Source organism: Rhineura floridana, chromosome 10, assembly GCF_030035675.1.
Source record: "Rhineura floridana isolate rRhiFlo1 chromosome 10, rRhiFlo1.hap2, whole genome shotgun sequence".
In the NCBI taxonomy this organism is placed as follows: Eukaryota; Metazoa; Chordata; class Lepidosauria; order Squamata; family Rhineuridae; genus Rhineura; species Rhineura floridana.
In genome coordinates this window covers 31,286,262-31,302,226 of record NC_084489.1, presented here as the reverse complement: position 1 = coordinate 31,302,226, position 15,965 = coordinate 31,286,262, and the positions used below count along the sequence as shown (strand labels likewise).

General features: G+C 39.1%; 1 protein-coding gene across 2 annotated transcripts in view; it reads left to right on the top strand.

Annotated features, from left to right (window-relative positions):
• The window catches only part of UBE2E2 (ubiquitin conjugating enzyme E2 E2), a 217,305-nt gene that overhangs the window by 190,773 nt on the left and 10,567 nt on the right, over window positions 1-15,965 (top strand). For both annotated transcript variants that reach the window (XM_061587143.1, XM_061587142.1), the window contains one exon: window positions 4,713-4,860. In XM_061587143.1, the coding sequence (XP_061443127.1) occupies window positions 4,713-4,860 (148 nt within the window). The remainder of the gene's footprint in view (window positions 1-4,712; window positions 4,861-15,965) is intronic.

Below are 15,965 nucleotides of genomic sequence, written 5' to 3'. Positions count from 1 at the left end.
CATGAAACTCATTGGGTGACCTTGGGCCAGTCAGTATCTCTTAAGCTAATCTACCTCACAGGGTGTTGGGGGATAAAAAGAGGAAGGGGAGAAACATGTACACCATCTTAAGCTCCTTGGAAGAAAGGTGGGATATACATGTAGTAATAAATAAAAACAAGTAAAATAATAAGTTTAGTGGGATGTTGACTGATACAAAGTTACACTTTGTGTAAAACTGTTACGATAGTTAATTACCTTCATTTTACAGGGATAAAATCCAGTTATATTGATTTCAGTGCATATTGTGCACAAGAGGGCCCTCTGGTGAGGTATACAAATAGCTTAGAAATAATTTGTAGAACTGCAAGACTCATAATAATGTTGGTTGTTGATCCAGCAGTTACAGATACTATATAAGCCTAGTTCAGACTTCACACACAATCTTGGTGTTGCTGCTGGTGCCCTGGCTCCATCCTTCTCTCACACTTTCTGATTCTATTCTTGGTTTTCAGAACACATAATTTACCCAGTTTGCATGCCTTATTGTTCTTTACCCTGCTTGTTGTTTTTATTTGATCTTTTAATGTTCATTTAATTAATTGTAATTTGCCTCAAAATTTGTTTGATGAGATAGCATGCTAATATAATAAATAAATATTTTATTTGTTGAATGGTATTTTAGATCAGGTATTATTGAGAATTCAAAGTCATGAATGTGAGTCCATGTCACAATAATTTATTCTGTAACAATATGTGAAATAACTGAGATGGATATTTAGATTTCTTGTCTTTTCTAATCTCTACTGGTAAAAGAAAAATAATACGTTTTTCAACCAATCATTTATATTTTGTGCAGTATACAAAAGAAATACAAGACATTTGTATGTCTGTGATGACTCCTTTGTTCATGATTCTAGAAAGTTGATCTACAGTGGTCAGACCTGATACATTATTAAAAGGCTACAACATATAACAAGAGACACTATTATTTTTAGAAAAATAATGAAAAACAGGTACATACAAGGGGATGATACAAGATTAGGTGACACTACTTCTGTATGTTGCCATCACTCTAATAATATGTGATTTTTACACCAGACATCTTCACTCACCATTATAAATATCCTGAATAATAAATTCAGCCGTAAGGAATGTTTTTAGTATTTCATGTTTTGCTTACCTCCAGCAAACAATTCACAATAAAGCCTTAGAGAGATTTTCTGTGGTAGGCGAAGACTGCTCAGTCAATTTTATATTGAAAAACTTTGATTTGTTCAACTTTGAACCTCATGTCCACAGTTTCCCAAGGAGGCAGAAGACCTCCCTAATCTCTAACTTAAAACAAGCTATAGTTTAATGTGAACAAGTTTCCAGGATGCTTGTCCCTGCTCCTGCAGTGGACAAACCTTACCGGAGTGTTGCTTGTCATGTTGCCTGAGCCTTGTGGTTTGTTTCCCCCAAGCAAACCATAAGCAGTAAGCAAGAACATGATTTGCTCATGGTTTGTTTGGGGATAATACAACAAGCCAGATTGTAGCTGGTTTCATGTGGAGCAAGAGTGTGGGAGGAGCACCAATAAGCAAGTTAGCCTAAAAGAAATTGACAAAGTGGAACAGTGGTATTTTAGTGAATTTCCTTTAGTGTAGTTTTATTTTGAAAGCATTAAGGCTGCAGTCCTGTCCATACCTAGAAGTCCCACTGAACTGAGCAAACTTAGTCCCATTGAACTATGAACATATTTTTAAGAGAGTTCTCCAAGAAAAATAGTCAAAAGTTGTAGGTTTATCCAAGAGATCAGAGAAGGTGAAACTGTTTTTAAACTAGGCTGGGTATGACACACAGCAGATATGCTGGGGGTCTCTGCCTTTTGAAGTGAGAAGGGGGAAATTGTTGTGGAATGTGACAGGTGTACTCTTCCAAGTCACTTTCTTGAAAGTATGTTGCTGCTGTGAGGAAAAAAGGAAAGGATGTACAAGGTTGGAGTTTTCTCTCCTTTCCTCTCCCATTTCCCCATATAAGAGTTCTTGGCAATACCCAAGTATTGGATTTGGATTCCAAATTGATAATCTAGCAGTGCTTCAGCATAGGAAGAGACAGCTGCAGTTCAAGATAGACAAGCTTGAAGTGTCCTTGCACGTGTGGACTAGCATAGTTGGGAACAAGGTTGGATCATCACAATAGAGATAAGAAATTGCACTACAAAATGAAATCATTATACAAATTATTGTATTGTATATATTGTCTAGTTCTGTAGATTGTGTAGAAAATTGTTATATTTTTTGTGCCTTGCATAGTATCACTACTGTTCATTTATAGTTCACTCAGTGGGCTGGATTAGAAGGTGTGACTTCACTCCCCAATCAAGCATAGGAGAGAGACTATTTAAAAATGGTTATTGCTGACTGCATTGTATTTTATGCTGTATTTATATTGTATTTTATTGTATTTTAACGTGTACGTCGCCTAGAGTGGCTTCGGCCAGATAGGTGACACAAAAATTAAATTTATTATTATTATTATTATTATTATTATTATTATTATAAAGTGTCATTCAAAATATACCATTACATCTATAGTTATCCTGCTACTATTGCAGACTTTGCTTTTCAATTTCAGTTTGAACTGTTTATTAACATTTCTAACCACATCTCTGTAATCAGTCTCAGAAATGAGGGCATTGCAAATATGTCACTGTTAAATTCCTCCTAATTCAAAATTACATTTATTTATTTATTTATTTATTTATTTATTAAATTTATATACCGTCCAACTAGCAATAGCTCTCTGGGCGGTGAACATAAAATAGCATAAAAATACAATGAATAACAAAATAATACTAAATAATACAATCAACAATCCAATACAATAAACATTTTTAAAAGTAAATCAGTGTAACTTAAAATGCTTCAGAGAATAGGAAGGTTTTGACCTGGCGCCGGAAGGAGAGCAGAGTCGGCGCCAGGTGTACTTCCTCGGGGAGACTGTTCCATAGTTCGGGGGCCACCACTGAGAAGGCCCTAGATCTTGTCATCACCCTCTGGGCCTCCCTGTGAGTTGGAACCCGGAGGAGGGCCTTCGTAGCAGAACGTAGTGCACGGGCCGGTTCATATCGGACATGACAGATAAATGTATATCTTACAGCTTTTGTTTGATTACTATTGTTCAGGTGAACCTAAGGCGTAGATGTGTGTAGTGGAATCACTTGAAGTAAAAAGTATACAAAACATTTGTTTTAAACAAACAAGGTTATCTTTCTGATTTTTTTCCAAAATGGGGGGGGGGAGGGAAATAAAGCAATGGCTTTCAAAACGTGTTTGAGATGTTAGGGTCTTTATGTATTGGATGATCAGTACCAGAATTACTACTTTGTTGTTTTAAAAGCCTGCTTTGTCAAATCCCATTTGAAGACCTCACTACGTCATGCAACTGAAGTTCATGAATCTGAGTTCATGAAGACATCTCTTTGATCCTATATAGAGAATGTCTGGAGCTGAGGATCAGTGAAAAAGTATACGTCTATACTATACTACATGTCAAACAAGATGATAATGGTCACTTGGCATCTAGGATATGCAATACTTGCTTATAATAAACTTTGTGATATGTTTAACACTACATCCCCCACTTTCATTTCATTTACATTCAGTATTGTACATTATTTATATTGATTTATATTATTTATATAAAATTATGTATGTGTGTATTTGTTTAGACAGTTTATATACTGCATATTCGTGGGGGGAATCGAAGCAGTTTACAGCATGTATCTTAAAACATAACAAACAAATACCAAATAAAAATAGTTTTTAAAAATGCACATTATAGAAAATCACAATTAACAATTACGTAGGGCATCCTCTAAAACATCAGAATAAACCATTACATGTGAAAATCAACTACAAAAAATACGAAGAAAATTTCACATTTTAGAGCAATGTAATTAATAGCTAAACAAAATATCCTCTAAAACATCAGAAATAAGATATCATGAATGCAAGTCTACAAAAAATACAATAAAGATTTCACATTTTTGAAATAACGTTGTTGTTGTTATGTGCCTTCAAGCCGATTTTGACGTCTGGCGACCCTATGAATCACCGACTTCCAATAAATAAAACATTAAAAACTGTATGAAAGAATCATTAAAACTGGCTAATCAAGAAAGCTTAAACAGCTCCATAGGCTGTTGGGATAAAAAGATCTTCAAGAGACGCCTGAAAGTCAGCAGCGAAGATACCTGCTGAATCTCTGCTAGAAGTTGAAGCCAGTCAGGCCTCTGTTACACCAAGTGGGACCTCCCACAAAATGTTAAAGGGTGGAGTACTCCTGTTCATCTATGCCCTCTTCCAGGTTACTCCATTCCATTCTTCCACCCACCCACCTAGTTTTCTGGATTTTTCCTCTCAATAGTCAGTCAGCAGTCCATAGCACTGAGCACAGGCCACATTGGGCTGTTTTGAGCCCACCCCCACATATACACTTAGGGTTTTCTTCTAAAAATTTCTTATACTTCTACAAGCATTAGGGTTTTTATCCTAAGCCTGCTGATATTTCCCTCTGGTGTGTGAATGGTACTATTTTGGCTACATAAGGATCAGAACTTGGAGAACTGAGATATCTACTAGTATATATGATGGAAAATGGAAATTGTTATTAGTATATAAGGTGATTATATGTATTAATGAAAAGTAACAGTATACATTTTTATATATACTCATTTTTCTTTCCAGGTTACATTTCGGACAAGAATTTATCATTGTAATATTAACAGTCAAGGAGTGATTTGCTTGGATATTTTAAAAGACAACTGGAGTCCAGCTTTAACCATATCTAAGGTCCTTCTTTCCATCTGTTCACTTCTTACAGACTGCAACCCTGGTAAGACAAATATGATGTATTGTATATTGCTGGATGTGATAAAACAGATTTAAATCAGAAGTTATCTATGAAAAGCTACTATATTGATTTAGTTTAATAAATGGTAGACCAAAAGTGCCCAGGTAGATGAAACTGAGGTTAACATACTTTGGACACATCATGAGAAGACATGATTCACTAGAAAAGACAATAATGCTGGGAAAAACAGAAGGAAGTAGAAAAAGAGGACGGCCAAACAAGAGATGGGTTGATTCCATAAAGGAAGCCGCAGACCTGAACTTACAAGATCTGAACAGGGCGGTTCACGACAGATGCCCTTGGAGGTCACTAATTCATAGGGTCGCCATAAGTCGTAATTGACTTGAAGGCACATAACAATGCATACAATTTAGGATGAATGTATTCATAGGATTGTCTTTTTTTTCTAGCCGTGTTGCTGTGTTTTTAACAAAAATCTGGCTTGCAGAAAAACTTCACATGCTTAATTCTTACATTTCAGGCTTCTGTTAAAACACAGGAGCAGAAAAAGGTGACATTTCTTTTTATTAAGTGTCAACTGTCAGAAATAGTAATGTATGAAGCAGCAAGTGTTTATGTGGTTTACTAACAATACTGGTATCAGCACAAAACAGTAATAGATTTTCATTAGTTATAATATATATGTCATATGTTTTGATGGTAAATATAGAAATAATTGATTTTTCTATCTAGAGTGGGGGGAAATCACTGCCAAATCAATTGAAATTCTACTAAAATTTACTGCTACAGCCAGAATTGCTCTTTGCTCTGAGAGATCTGCTGATTCAGCTATCCTGAACTCTAATTCTTTCTGTTAATTTAATACCATGGGCTAGTTTACGCATAATGCCAAAACATGGTTGAATGAGTTCGGGATTCACATACTCCTCCCCTTGTGCAATTAGTTACTGATTTGCAGCAAACCACAGTTTAATGTTGTATTTGATTATTTGCAAGACACCAGGATCAACACTATTTACAATCCTGGTTAAGTAGGGCATGCACAAATAGTTTGCCAGTTGGGAATGTATAAGCCAGGGTCATGTAAAGTGAACTAACCCAGTGTTTCAGTCCTTCATGTTTCAGTAGCTCATAGAAAGGGATGGAATAAATATTTCACATCTGGTGTGAGCTTTGGCACTACATAACACCAAGTTCATGTGAAATGCTTTATTCAGCATTTTTTCTTGTCTGTATAATTTATTTGTTTATTACAATTGTGCATTCATGGGGTAGTGTTTCTTTCTAAAACCAAAATAGATTCATATAGGAGCTATTAAGGGAGAAATCAGGTTGGCATGATGGACATTTTTTATTTCTTTTTCTGACGGTGTTTCTTCCTGGCTTTAGGCCCGTTTCTTTTAGACCTAGTATAGTTCTGGTGCAGTTTTAACAAATTGCCAGATTAGTCATGCTTTGTAATCTGATTTTGAACATGGAGAAGCAAATACTTTCAGTAAGGGAATTGCTTAAGAATATCCCAGGCACATCTGAGAAAAATACACACACTCTCTCTTCTGTTCTCTATCAGCTGGAAGCAATTTTCAATGCACTCCATCTCTCCTTCATCTTGACCTACCCAGTCCATTTTAAAGGCAGAAACCTGGCAGGGGCCCTAGGTTGATAAGCAACCTTGTGCTTTTTGTTAACTATTCACCTAATGGGCAGAAGCAAATCAAGTCAAATTGAAAGGCAAAAATATAAATACAAAATGTGAAGGTTTTCCCTGGTGAAGGGAAAAAGCAAGTATCAATTACCAGTAGGCTTGGATTAATGTAAATCTTCATTAGAACAACAAATATTAGTAAGAATAGCAGCTAATTAACCTGCAGCCATGCATAGTGATTAAACTGAGTTTGATGCACAGCTGCAGCTTCATAGACAAGTACTGCTATTCTTCTCAAGCAAGCCAAGCCAAGAAAATGGAAAGAGGAATTTTCTCCTGAAACTTCTGACAATCGCACAATAATCTTCAAAAGATGTAGAGAAGAAGCTGTTTCCTCTCTGGTTTTACATCACCACCTTTTTGTTTCTAATCAGTCAAGGCGGGGACTTGTTTATCTCTTTTAAACAACTGGTGTGAGACCTCTGGAGCACACATAATCTAACTGTAACTGGCTGGCTAAACACTTTAAGGGTAAAGTTGCTCAACTCTGCAGTGATTTAGACGTCTATTGTGGCAGTACTAGCTGAGGTGTGCAATGCAACGTTGAATTCGGTGTTGTGAGATCAATTCCAGTTAATGTTCCCTGATGATGTGGGCAAGATACTTGCAGTGATTTTCCTGACTACCTGCTCATTAGATCCTTGTACTTCCTGACGTATTAAAGTTAGCTGGAATGGGGTGACTGAATGGGTCATGGGTGTGGTAAACACATCTTTGCATGATGGAATGTTGCCTGCTGTCATGAAAGAGATGGTGGTGCATCCACTTCTTTAAAAGCCCACTCTGGACCCAATGGAATATAAAAACTTTAGACCAGTCGCAACACCCCTTTCTTGGCAAAGGTGGTGGAGAATGTGATTGTGGAGCAACTGCAGGCATTCCTGGATGAGACTGATTATGTAGTTCCACTATAATCTGTGTTCAGACCTGATTTTGGAGCTGAATCAGCCTTGGCTGCCTTGATGAATGTCCTTTATCATGACAGAGACAGGGGAAGTGCAATCCTGTTACTTCTGCTCCATCGCTCGACAGCTCTTGATACCATTGACCATTATATCCTCTTGGACCGACTCAGTGGGATGGGTATTGGGGACACCGTATTACAGTAGTTCTATTCTTACCTACAGAGTTGTGTTCTGAGAGTAGCACTGGGTGAGTAGTCTCGGCCCCCTGGCACTTGTGTTATGGGCTTCTGCAGAGTACTATCCTTTCCTCAGTGCTATTTAACATCTATATGAAACAGTTGGGAGCAGTCATTAGGAGTTTTGGAGCAAGGTGTCATCAGTATGCAGATGACACATAGCTCTATTTTTCCATAACATCTGAATCAGGAGAGGCTGTGAAAGCTCTGGATCTGAGTGTGAATACAGTGGTGGACTGGATGAGGGCCAATAAACTGTCCTCAAATCCTGGGAAGGTGGAGGCTTTTTGGGTGGGTGGCTCCTGTGTCTGGGAGACAGGCAAGTTACCTGTTCTGGATGGGGTCACCTCCCTCTGAAGGATCAGGTGTGTAGCTCGGGAGTATTCCTAGATACATCTCTGTCCTTTGAGGCAAGGAGTGCCTTTTACCTGCTTTGTCTGGTTTCCCAGCTGTGGCCGTTCCTGGACAGGGATAAGCTGATCACTGTAGTCCATGCATTAGTAACATCAAGGCTGGATGTCTTCAATGCATTCTATGTGCGGCTGCCCTTGGGCCTGGTTCAGAAACTCCAGCTGATACAAAATGTAGATGATAGACTGATGGCACATGGCCAACAACATATGTCACCACTGTTGAAACATCTGCACTGGCTGCCTATCCACTAACGAGCCAGGTTCAAGGTGCAAGTTCAGCCTGAACAACTTAGGTCCAGGGCACCGTAGGACCCCCTGAACCCATATATCCCAGCTCAATCACTGTGAACATCTGCAAGAGCACGTTTATTAAACAAAAAGCATATATATAAACAAGATCACTTTTAACTCAGGTTCCCTAGCATGTGGTTACAATTTTATGTTCTTTAGTTCTTAAAAGTTACATTTAATGAGGTTCTCATCAATTAATATAATTAATTAAGCCCTCTCTACCCATTCTAACCACCAACCCTCTCTACCCCAAGACCAAGCCCTGTCTAACTCTCTCAAAAAAACAAATCCTATCCCTATCAGAACTATTTCCTATCTGTCAACTATCATCCACATATATAAAAACCACCATACCCCATTCTCTCACCCAATCAGCACACACCATTCACAAACATTCCAGCTCACTCACTCCCCCTACCTTCGCAAACTCTTTACCATATACAGCCTAATATAATATAATATATGTACATTGAAGCACCACAGTTGTCCCCTGAGTTGGTGAGGCCTATTTGACAAAAAGAAATTGAGCCTTTAATGTCATCAGCCCAGTCCTGCGGAATGCTCTGCCTATAGAGATTCGGCATGCACCTTCTGTTCTGACTTTTTAACCCCTGCTGAAAACTTTTCTGTGTCACCAGGCTTATGCAGACAGTTGAGAAGAACCCTTTCTGCAATAGTCAGTGATTTCTGATTTTAAATTTTTATATGGATTTATTGTGTATCTATTATATGTTGTAAACCACTTTGTTTTTTTTATGAATAGCGGTATATAAATATTTTTATAAAATATAAACTGTTGACATTATCAGACAGCAAATTGTGTTAACTGATTTCTGATTTTTGTTAACTAGATGGATTTATTGCTGTGTATGATACCTTGAGGGAAGAAATAAATGAAATAGTTGAGACAGAGGAATAAGAAATAAAAAAATTATAGCATTAGCACTACAGTATTTTTATTTATTTAAAAGTGACACCATGAGAATGTATTATTTTTATGAAAAGACAGATAGTGCACCCTAAATGTACATGGTACTTTTACAGAGTAAAGCAAGTTTGTTTTTTTTAAGTTAGAGTCATATAGTTCCTGCCTTGAAGACCTTAGTGCCAAACTTACAAGTAACATAGGGTGACTTGATTGGAATTCCCAATATATTTTCTTGTTTAAAAAGCAATTGTGGGGTCTGTTAGGTTTGGGGCTGCGGCAAAGGTGATAAGAGTGCAATTCTTCCCAGATCAGATTCCCAAAGGGGAAGACAAATAGACCCTAAAAGCAAAAATTGCTTGATGGCCAATAGCAGCTTTGGGGCACATTTTAATAGGAGGATAAACACAAATGAAAACTCAAACTGTGCCCTCTCATACCACAGCCCCAATCCAAATTCCATTTAATGTATTGCTGGTCCTTACACATTTCAACAGAAGTGGATAGAGAGGCAAGGCCAAGGTCAGGATTAAGCAAAACGTTTTACAGAAGAGGTAGGAAGTAGAACTTTGATTTTATTTCTTATTTATTAAAATTTTTCTAATCTAAGTGCAGGATACATAAAGTATAAAATCACAATTTATAATTCAATTATAAAAGCATAAAAATAACCATAGACTGTCAAACTACAAGGCCAGTGGTTCCCAAACTTTTTTCTCCATGGGCCACGTGAAAATTGCTGAGGTTATTGGTGGACCACTTAATGCTTTTTTCTGCCTTTTATAGCAGTTGTAATGCATTGTGCTAGGTGCTGCATGATTTTAGTTGTATTTTTCTTGCTTTTATTTCTTAAATTGTATTTTATTGTATTACCATTTTAATTCCATAGAATATAATAAATAATAAAATACAAGAAATAAAAACCAATAAAAATACAATTAAAATCGATATGATTTGTAATACACTACAAATACACTAGTGCTCACAGCTGGTCTTCCCACTGTTCTTAACAGACACACCATGGACTGCCTGAATGAAGCTCGTGGACCACTGGTGATTCATAGACCACAGTTTGGGAACCCCTGTATTAGACAGGTTCTAATATAGGTTTCTAATTAGTGTGACCAAACAGCCAGGTCTTGACTTGGTTCCAGAAGATACTACTGTCTGTGGCAAGCAGACCTCCAAAATGAGGGTATTTCTAGTGGCACTTTGGCAAAGAAAACCTTCTCCCACATCCCCAAATAATGAATAACTCCCAAAGGGATATGCAGAGGAGAGTCCCCCAACAGACCTTAATGCACAGTCAAGATAATACATAAAAAGGTGCTCCAAGTATCTAGGTCCCAAGCCATTTAGGGCCTTATAAATAATTCCCAACACTTGAAATCAGACCAGAAGCATAGTGGCAGCTAATGTAGTTCATTTAGAATCGGAATTATATGGTTCCAAAAAGTTATTTTACATAGCTGCCTAGCTGCTGTGTTCTGTACTAGCTGCAACTTCCATGTCATCATAAAGGGCAGGCCCACAACGAGTGCATTGCAGAAATCCAATGAGGAGGTTATCAGAACATGAACAACTACTGTGGCAAGGCTGTCTCTGCTCAGAAACACTCGTGGCTGGTGGACAAGTCAAAACTGGACTTAATTATCTAGAGATTAGAGAGAGAGAGAGAGAGAGAGAGAGAGAGAGAGAGAGAGAGAGAGAGTAGGGAAGGTGATTGAGAGGGCTGTGGCACAGCAGTTGCAAGTACTCTTGGATGAAACAGATTATCTTGACCCATTCCAGTCTGGGTTCAGGTCTGGTTATGGGACTGAATCGGCCTTGGTAGCCCTGATGGATGACCATTATTGGGAGAAGGGCAGGAGGAGTGTGAACCTGTTATTCTTACTTGATCTCTCGGCGACTTTTGATACTATTGACCTGGACCACTTTGGTGAGATGAGTATTGGAGGCACTGTTTTACAGTGGTTCCGATCCTATGTCCAGGGTCGTTTTCAGAGAATAGCATTGGGTGATTGTCTTTCAGCCCTCTGCCAGTTGTGCTGCAGGGTGCCACGGGGTACTATCTTGTCCCCCATGCTGTTTAACATCTATGTGCAGCCTTTGGGAGTGGTCATCAGGAGATTTGGAGTGAGGTGTCAGCAGTATGTTGACGATACCCAGCTCTATTTCTCTGTAACATCTGAATTGGGAGAGGCTGTGCAAGCCCTGGATGAGTACCTGGATTCGGTGGTGGGCTGGATGAGGGCTAGTAAATTGAGTCTAAATCCTAGCAATATGGAGATGCTGTGGGTTGGTGGTTCCCAAGTTCAGATAATTGAATGGTTGCCTGCTTCGGATGGGGTCGTACTCTCTCTGAAAGAGCAGGTCCATAGTCTGGGGGTGCTCCTCGATTCATCTTTATCACTACAGGCCCAGGTGACCTCAGTGGCTAGGAGTACCTTTTACCAGCTTTGGCTGGTAAGAAGCTGCAGCCGTTTCTGGACTGGGACAGCCTAACCATTGTTGTCCATACACTGGTAACCTGCAGGCTGGATTACTGTAATGCGCTCTATGTGGGACTACCCTTGAGGTTTGTCCGGAAACTGCAGCTGGTCCAAAATGCAGAGGCAAGACTGCTCACTGGGGCAGGGTATCACCAACATGTCACCCTACTTCTGAAAGAATTGCACTGGCTACCAAGTTCAAGGTTCTAGTTTTAGTGTACAAAGGCCTAGACAGCTTGGGACCAGGATACCGGAAATACTGTTTTATCCCTTATATACCCAGTCATTCACTGAGCTCTGAAGGTAAGGGCCTCCACTTATCAGAAGGTCCATTGTGCACAACATAGGAAACAGACCTTTAGTGTAGTGGCACCTACCCTTTGAAATTCCCTCCCCTTAAATATTAGACAGGCGCCATCTCTGTCATCTTTTTGGCACCTACTGAAGACTTTCCTCTTTCAACAACTCTTTTGAGTTGAGACCTTATCCCACTCTGTATCCATGTTGGAATTGCTTTTGAATATGTTTTTAAACCTTTTCTTTTTTTAAAAAAAGATCTTTTTAATGGTTTTTTTAAAAAATGTTTTTTAAAAGTTTTTTTAATGTATTTTAAAGTCTGTTTTTATGATGTTTTAAAGTGTTTTTAGTGCTTTTGTTTGCCACCCTGGGTGGAATAATAATAATGATAATGATAATGACAATAATAATGAATTAAATTCAGCAGAACTTTCAGCCACTTATTTTGTGATTTTCCATAATTTGTCTGTGAACATTTGTACACTTCGGTGTTTTCAGAAAGTAGACTGACAGGGTCGCTTTTGTATTAACACTTTCAAGAGCCAACATTTACTGTTTAAGTCATTCATGCTTCATTCTTATCTGAATATAAATATTCAACATAATTGCTAAACTAATTTGAGATTGCTTATTTGCATATCCCATTAAAACATATACACTGCCTTCCAAAAGTACTCAGACCCCTGACCGATGCTCTCATATTACTGAATTAAAAATGATACATTGTAATTTCATTCTGTCTGATACTTTATTTTGAAACACTGAAAGTCAACATCCGTTATTATAAGATGACATTGGTTTTATGTTGGGAAATGTTTGTAAGAAACAAAAAACTGAAACAGGTTGCTTGCATAAGTATTCAACCCCCACGCATTAATATTTGGTAGAGCCACCTTTCACTGCAATAACAGCTTTAAGTCTTTTGGGGTAGGTATCTACCAGCTTTGCACACAGTGTCGGAGGGATTTTGGCCCATTCTTCAAGTTGGTTGGGCATTGTTTGTGAACCGCAATTTTTAAGGAGCACCACAGATTCTCAATGGGATTGAGATCAGGACTTTGACTGGGCCACTGTAGGACATTCACCTTTTTGTTCTTGAGCCACTCCAATGTTGCTTTGGCCTTGTGCTTGTCCTGCTGAAAAGTGAATTTCCTCCCAAGCTTCAGTGTTTTAGTGGACATTATTATTGTTGTTGTTGTTGTTGTTGTTATTCTTATTCTTATTACTACTATTATTATTATTTACATTTGTATACCGCCCCATAGCCGAAGCTCTCTCTGGGTGGTTTACAACAATTAAAAACAAATATATAAACTTAAAAACACATTTTAAAAACAACAATTTAAAAACACATCCTAAAATGCCTGGGAGAAGAGGAAAGTCTTGACCTGGCGCCCAAAAGATGACAGTGTTGGCGCCAGGCGCACCTCGTCAACAAAGTCATTCCATAATTTGGGGGCCACCACTGAGAAGGCCCTCTCCCTTGTTGCCACCCTCCCACCTTCCCTCGGAGTAGGCACCCGGAGGAGTGCCTTTGATGTTGAGCATAGTGTATGGGTGGGTTCGTGTCGGGAGAGGCGTTCCATCAGGTATTGTGGTCCCAAGCCATGTAAGGCTTTATAGGTTAAAACCAGCACTCTGAATCGACCTCGGAAACATACAGGCAGCCAATGCAAGTGGGCCAGAATCGGTTTTATATGTCCGAAGTGTCTGGTCCCTGTTACCAATCTGGCTGCTGCATTTTGCACAAGCTGCAGTCTTCAAAGGCAGCCCCATGTAGAGTGCATTGCAGTAATCTAACTTGGAGCAGAGCATGGACAACTGAAGCCAGGTTATCCCTGTCCAGATAGGGGCATAGCTGGGCCACCAACTGAATTTGGTAGAAGGCACTCTGTGCCACCGAAGCTACCTGAGCCTCAAGTGACAGAGATGGTTCTAGGAGAACCCCCAAGCTATGAACCTGCTCCTTCATGGGGAGTGCAACCCCACCCAGGACAGGCTAATCATCCACCATCCTGTCAGAAGAACCACCCTCTAGCAGCCTCTCAGTCTTGTCTGGATTGAGCCTCAGTTTATTAGCCCTCATCCAGTCCATTGTCACAGCCAGACACTGGTTCAGCACATTGACAGCCTCACCTGAAGAAGATGAAAAGGAGAAATAGAGCTGTGTGTCATCAGTATACTGATGGCAGCGCACTCCAAAGCTCCGGATGACCGCACCCAACAGTTTCATGTAGATGTTGAACAGCATGGGGGACAGAACTGACCCCTGTGGAACCCCATACTGGGGAGTCCAGGGTGCTGAGCAATGTTCCCCAAGCACCACCTTCTGGAGTCGACCTGCCAAGTAGGAGTGGAACCACTGCCATGCAATACCTCCCACTCCCAACTCAGTCAGTCTTCCCAGAAGGATACCATAGCTGATGGTATCGAAAGCCTCTGAGAGATCTAGGAGAATCAACAGAGTCACACTCCCCCGTCTCTCCCAACAGAGGTCATCATACAGGCTGTTTCCGTACCAAAACCAGGCCTGAAACCCGACTGAAATGGATCCAGATAATCGGTCTCATCCAAGTGTCTGTAGCTGGCCTGCCACCACTCATTGAAGGACCTTGCCCAGGAATGGAACATTTGCCACCGGCCTATAATTATTAAGATTTTCTGGGTCCAGGGAGGGTCTCTTCAGGAGTGGTCTCACTACTGCCTCTTTCAGGCAGCCAGGGACCACCCCCTCTCGCAGAGAGGCATTAATCACTTCCCTGGCCCAGCCAACTAGCTTTTATTAGCCCAAAAGGGCAAGGATCCAGCACAGAAGTGGTTGCACAAACCTGTCCAAGCACCTTGTCAACGTCCTCAAGCTTGAGGACTGAAGCGGGTTCTTCTGCAGTATTTCCCTGTATTTTGCTTCATCCATTCCTCCTTCAATTTTAACAAGATGCCCAGTCCCTGCTGATGAGAAGCATCCCCACAGCATGATGCTGCCACCACCACACTTCACTGTAGGGATGGTGTGTGTTGAGGCATGGGCAGTGTTAGGTTTGCGCCACACATAGTGCTTTGAGTTTTGGCCAAAAAGCTCTATCTTGGTCTCATCTGACCACAAAACCTTTTTCTTTTCTTTTTTTTTTAATTAATTTTTATTCTAATTTTCAAAACCAAAATAATACAAAAAGAAAACAACACAAATCAATAACTAATACAATACAAAAAAAATACATATATATAAAAATATTGACTTCCGATTTGTCATAGTTCAGCTATAAATCTATAATATATAACAAACCTATCTCTTAATAGATTATAAAATCACCTTCCTCCAGCGATTATCTTAGTTGGTTTCAAATCTCATTAACATCATATCATTTTAATATTCCACAAAAAGTCAAAGAGAAGTTTCCAATCCTTGAGATATATATCAATCAATTTTTTTTCTAAATAAACATGCCAATTAATCCAGCTCATCAAATCTACTAAATCCAGTAATTTCAAAACACTATAATTCAACTATAAATCTATAATATATAACAGACCTATCTCTTAATAGATTATAAAATCACCTTCCTCCAGCAGTTATCTTAGTTGGTTTCAAATCTCATTAACATCATATCATTTTAATCTTCCACAAAAAGTCAAAGAGAAGTTTCCAGTCCTTGAGATATATGTCAATCAATTTTTTTTTCTAAATAAACATGTCAATTAATCCAACTCATCAAATCTACTGAGTCCAGTAGTTTCAAATCGCTCTTCTGTCATTATCCATATTGGGTCCATCTTCCATCTTTACGCACCCAAAAATCTTGCTGTCATAGTCATATAATAAAAGTCTGATAGGAATTTCCTCCATCACAGATATTTTCTTACC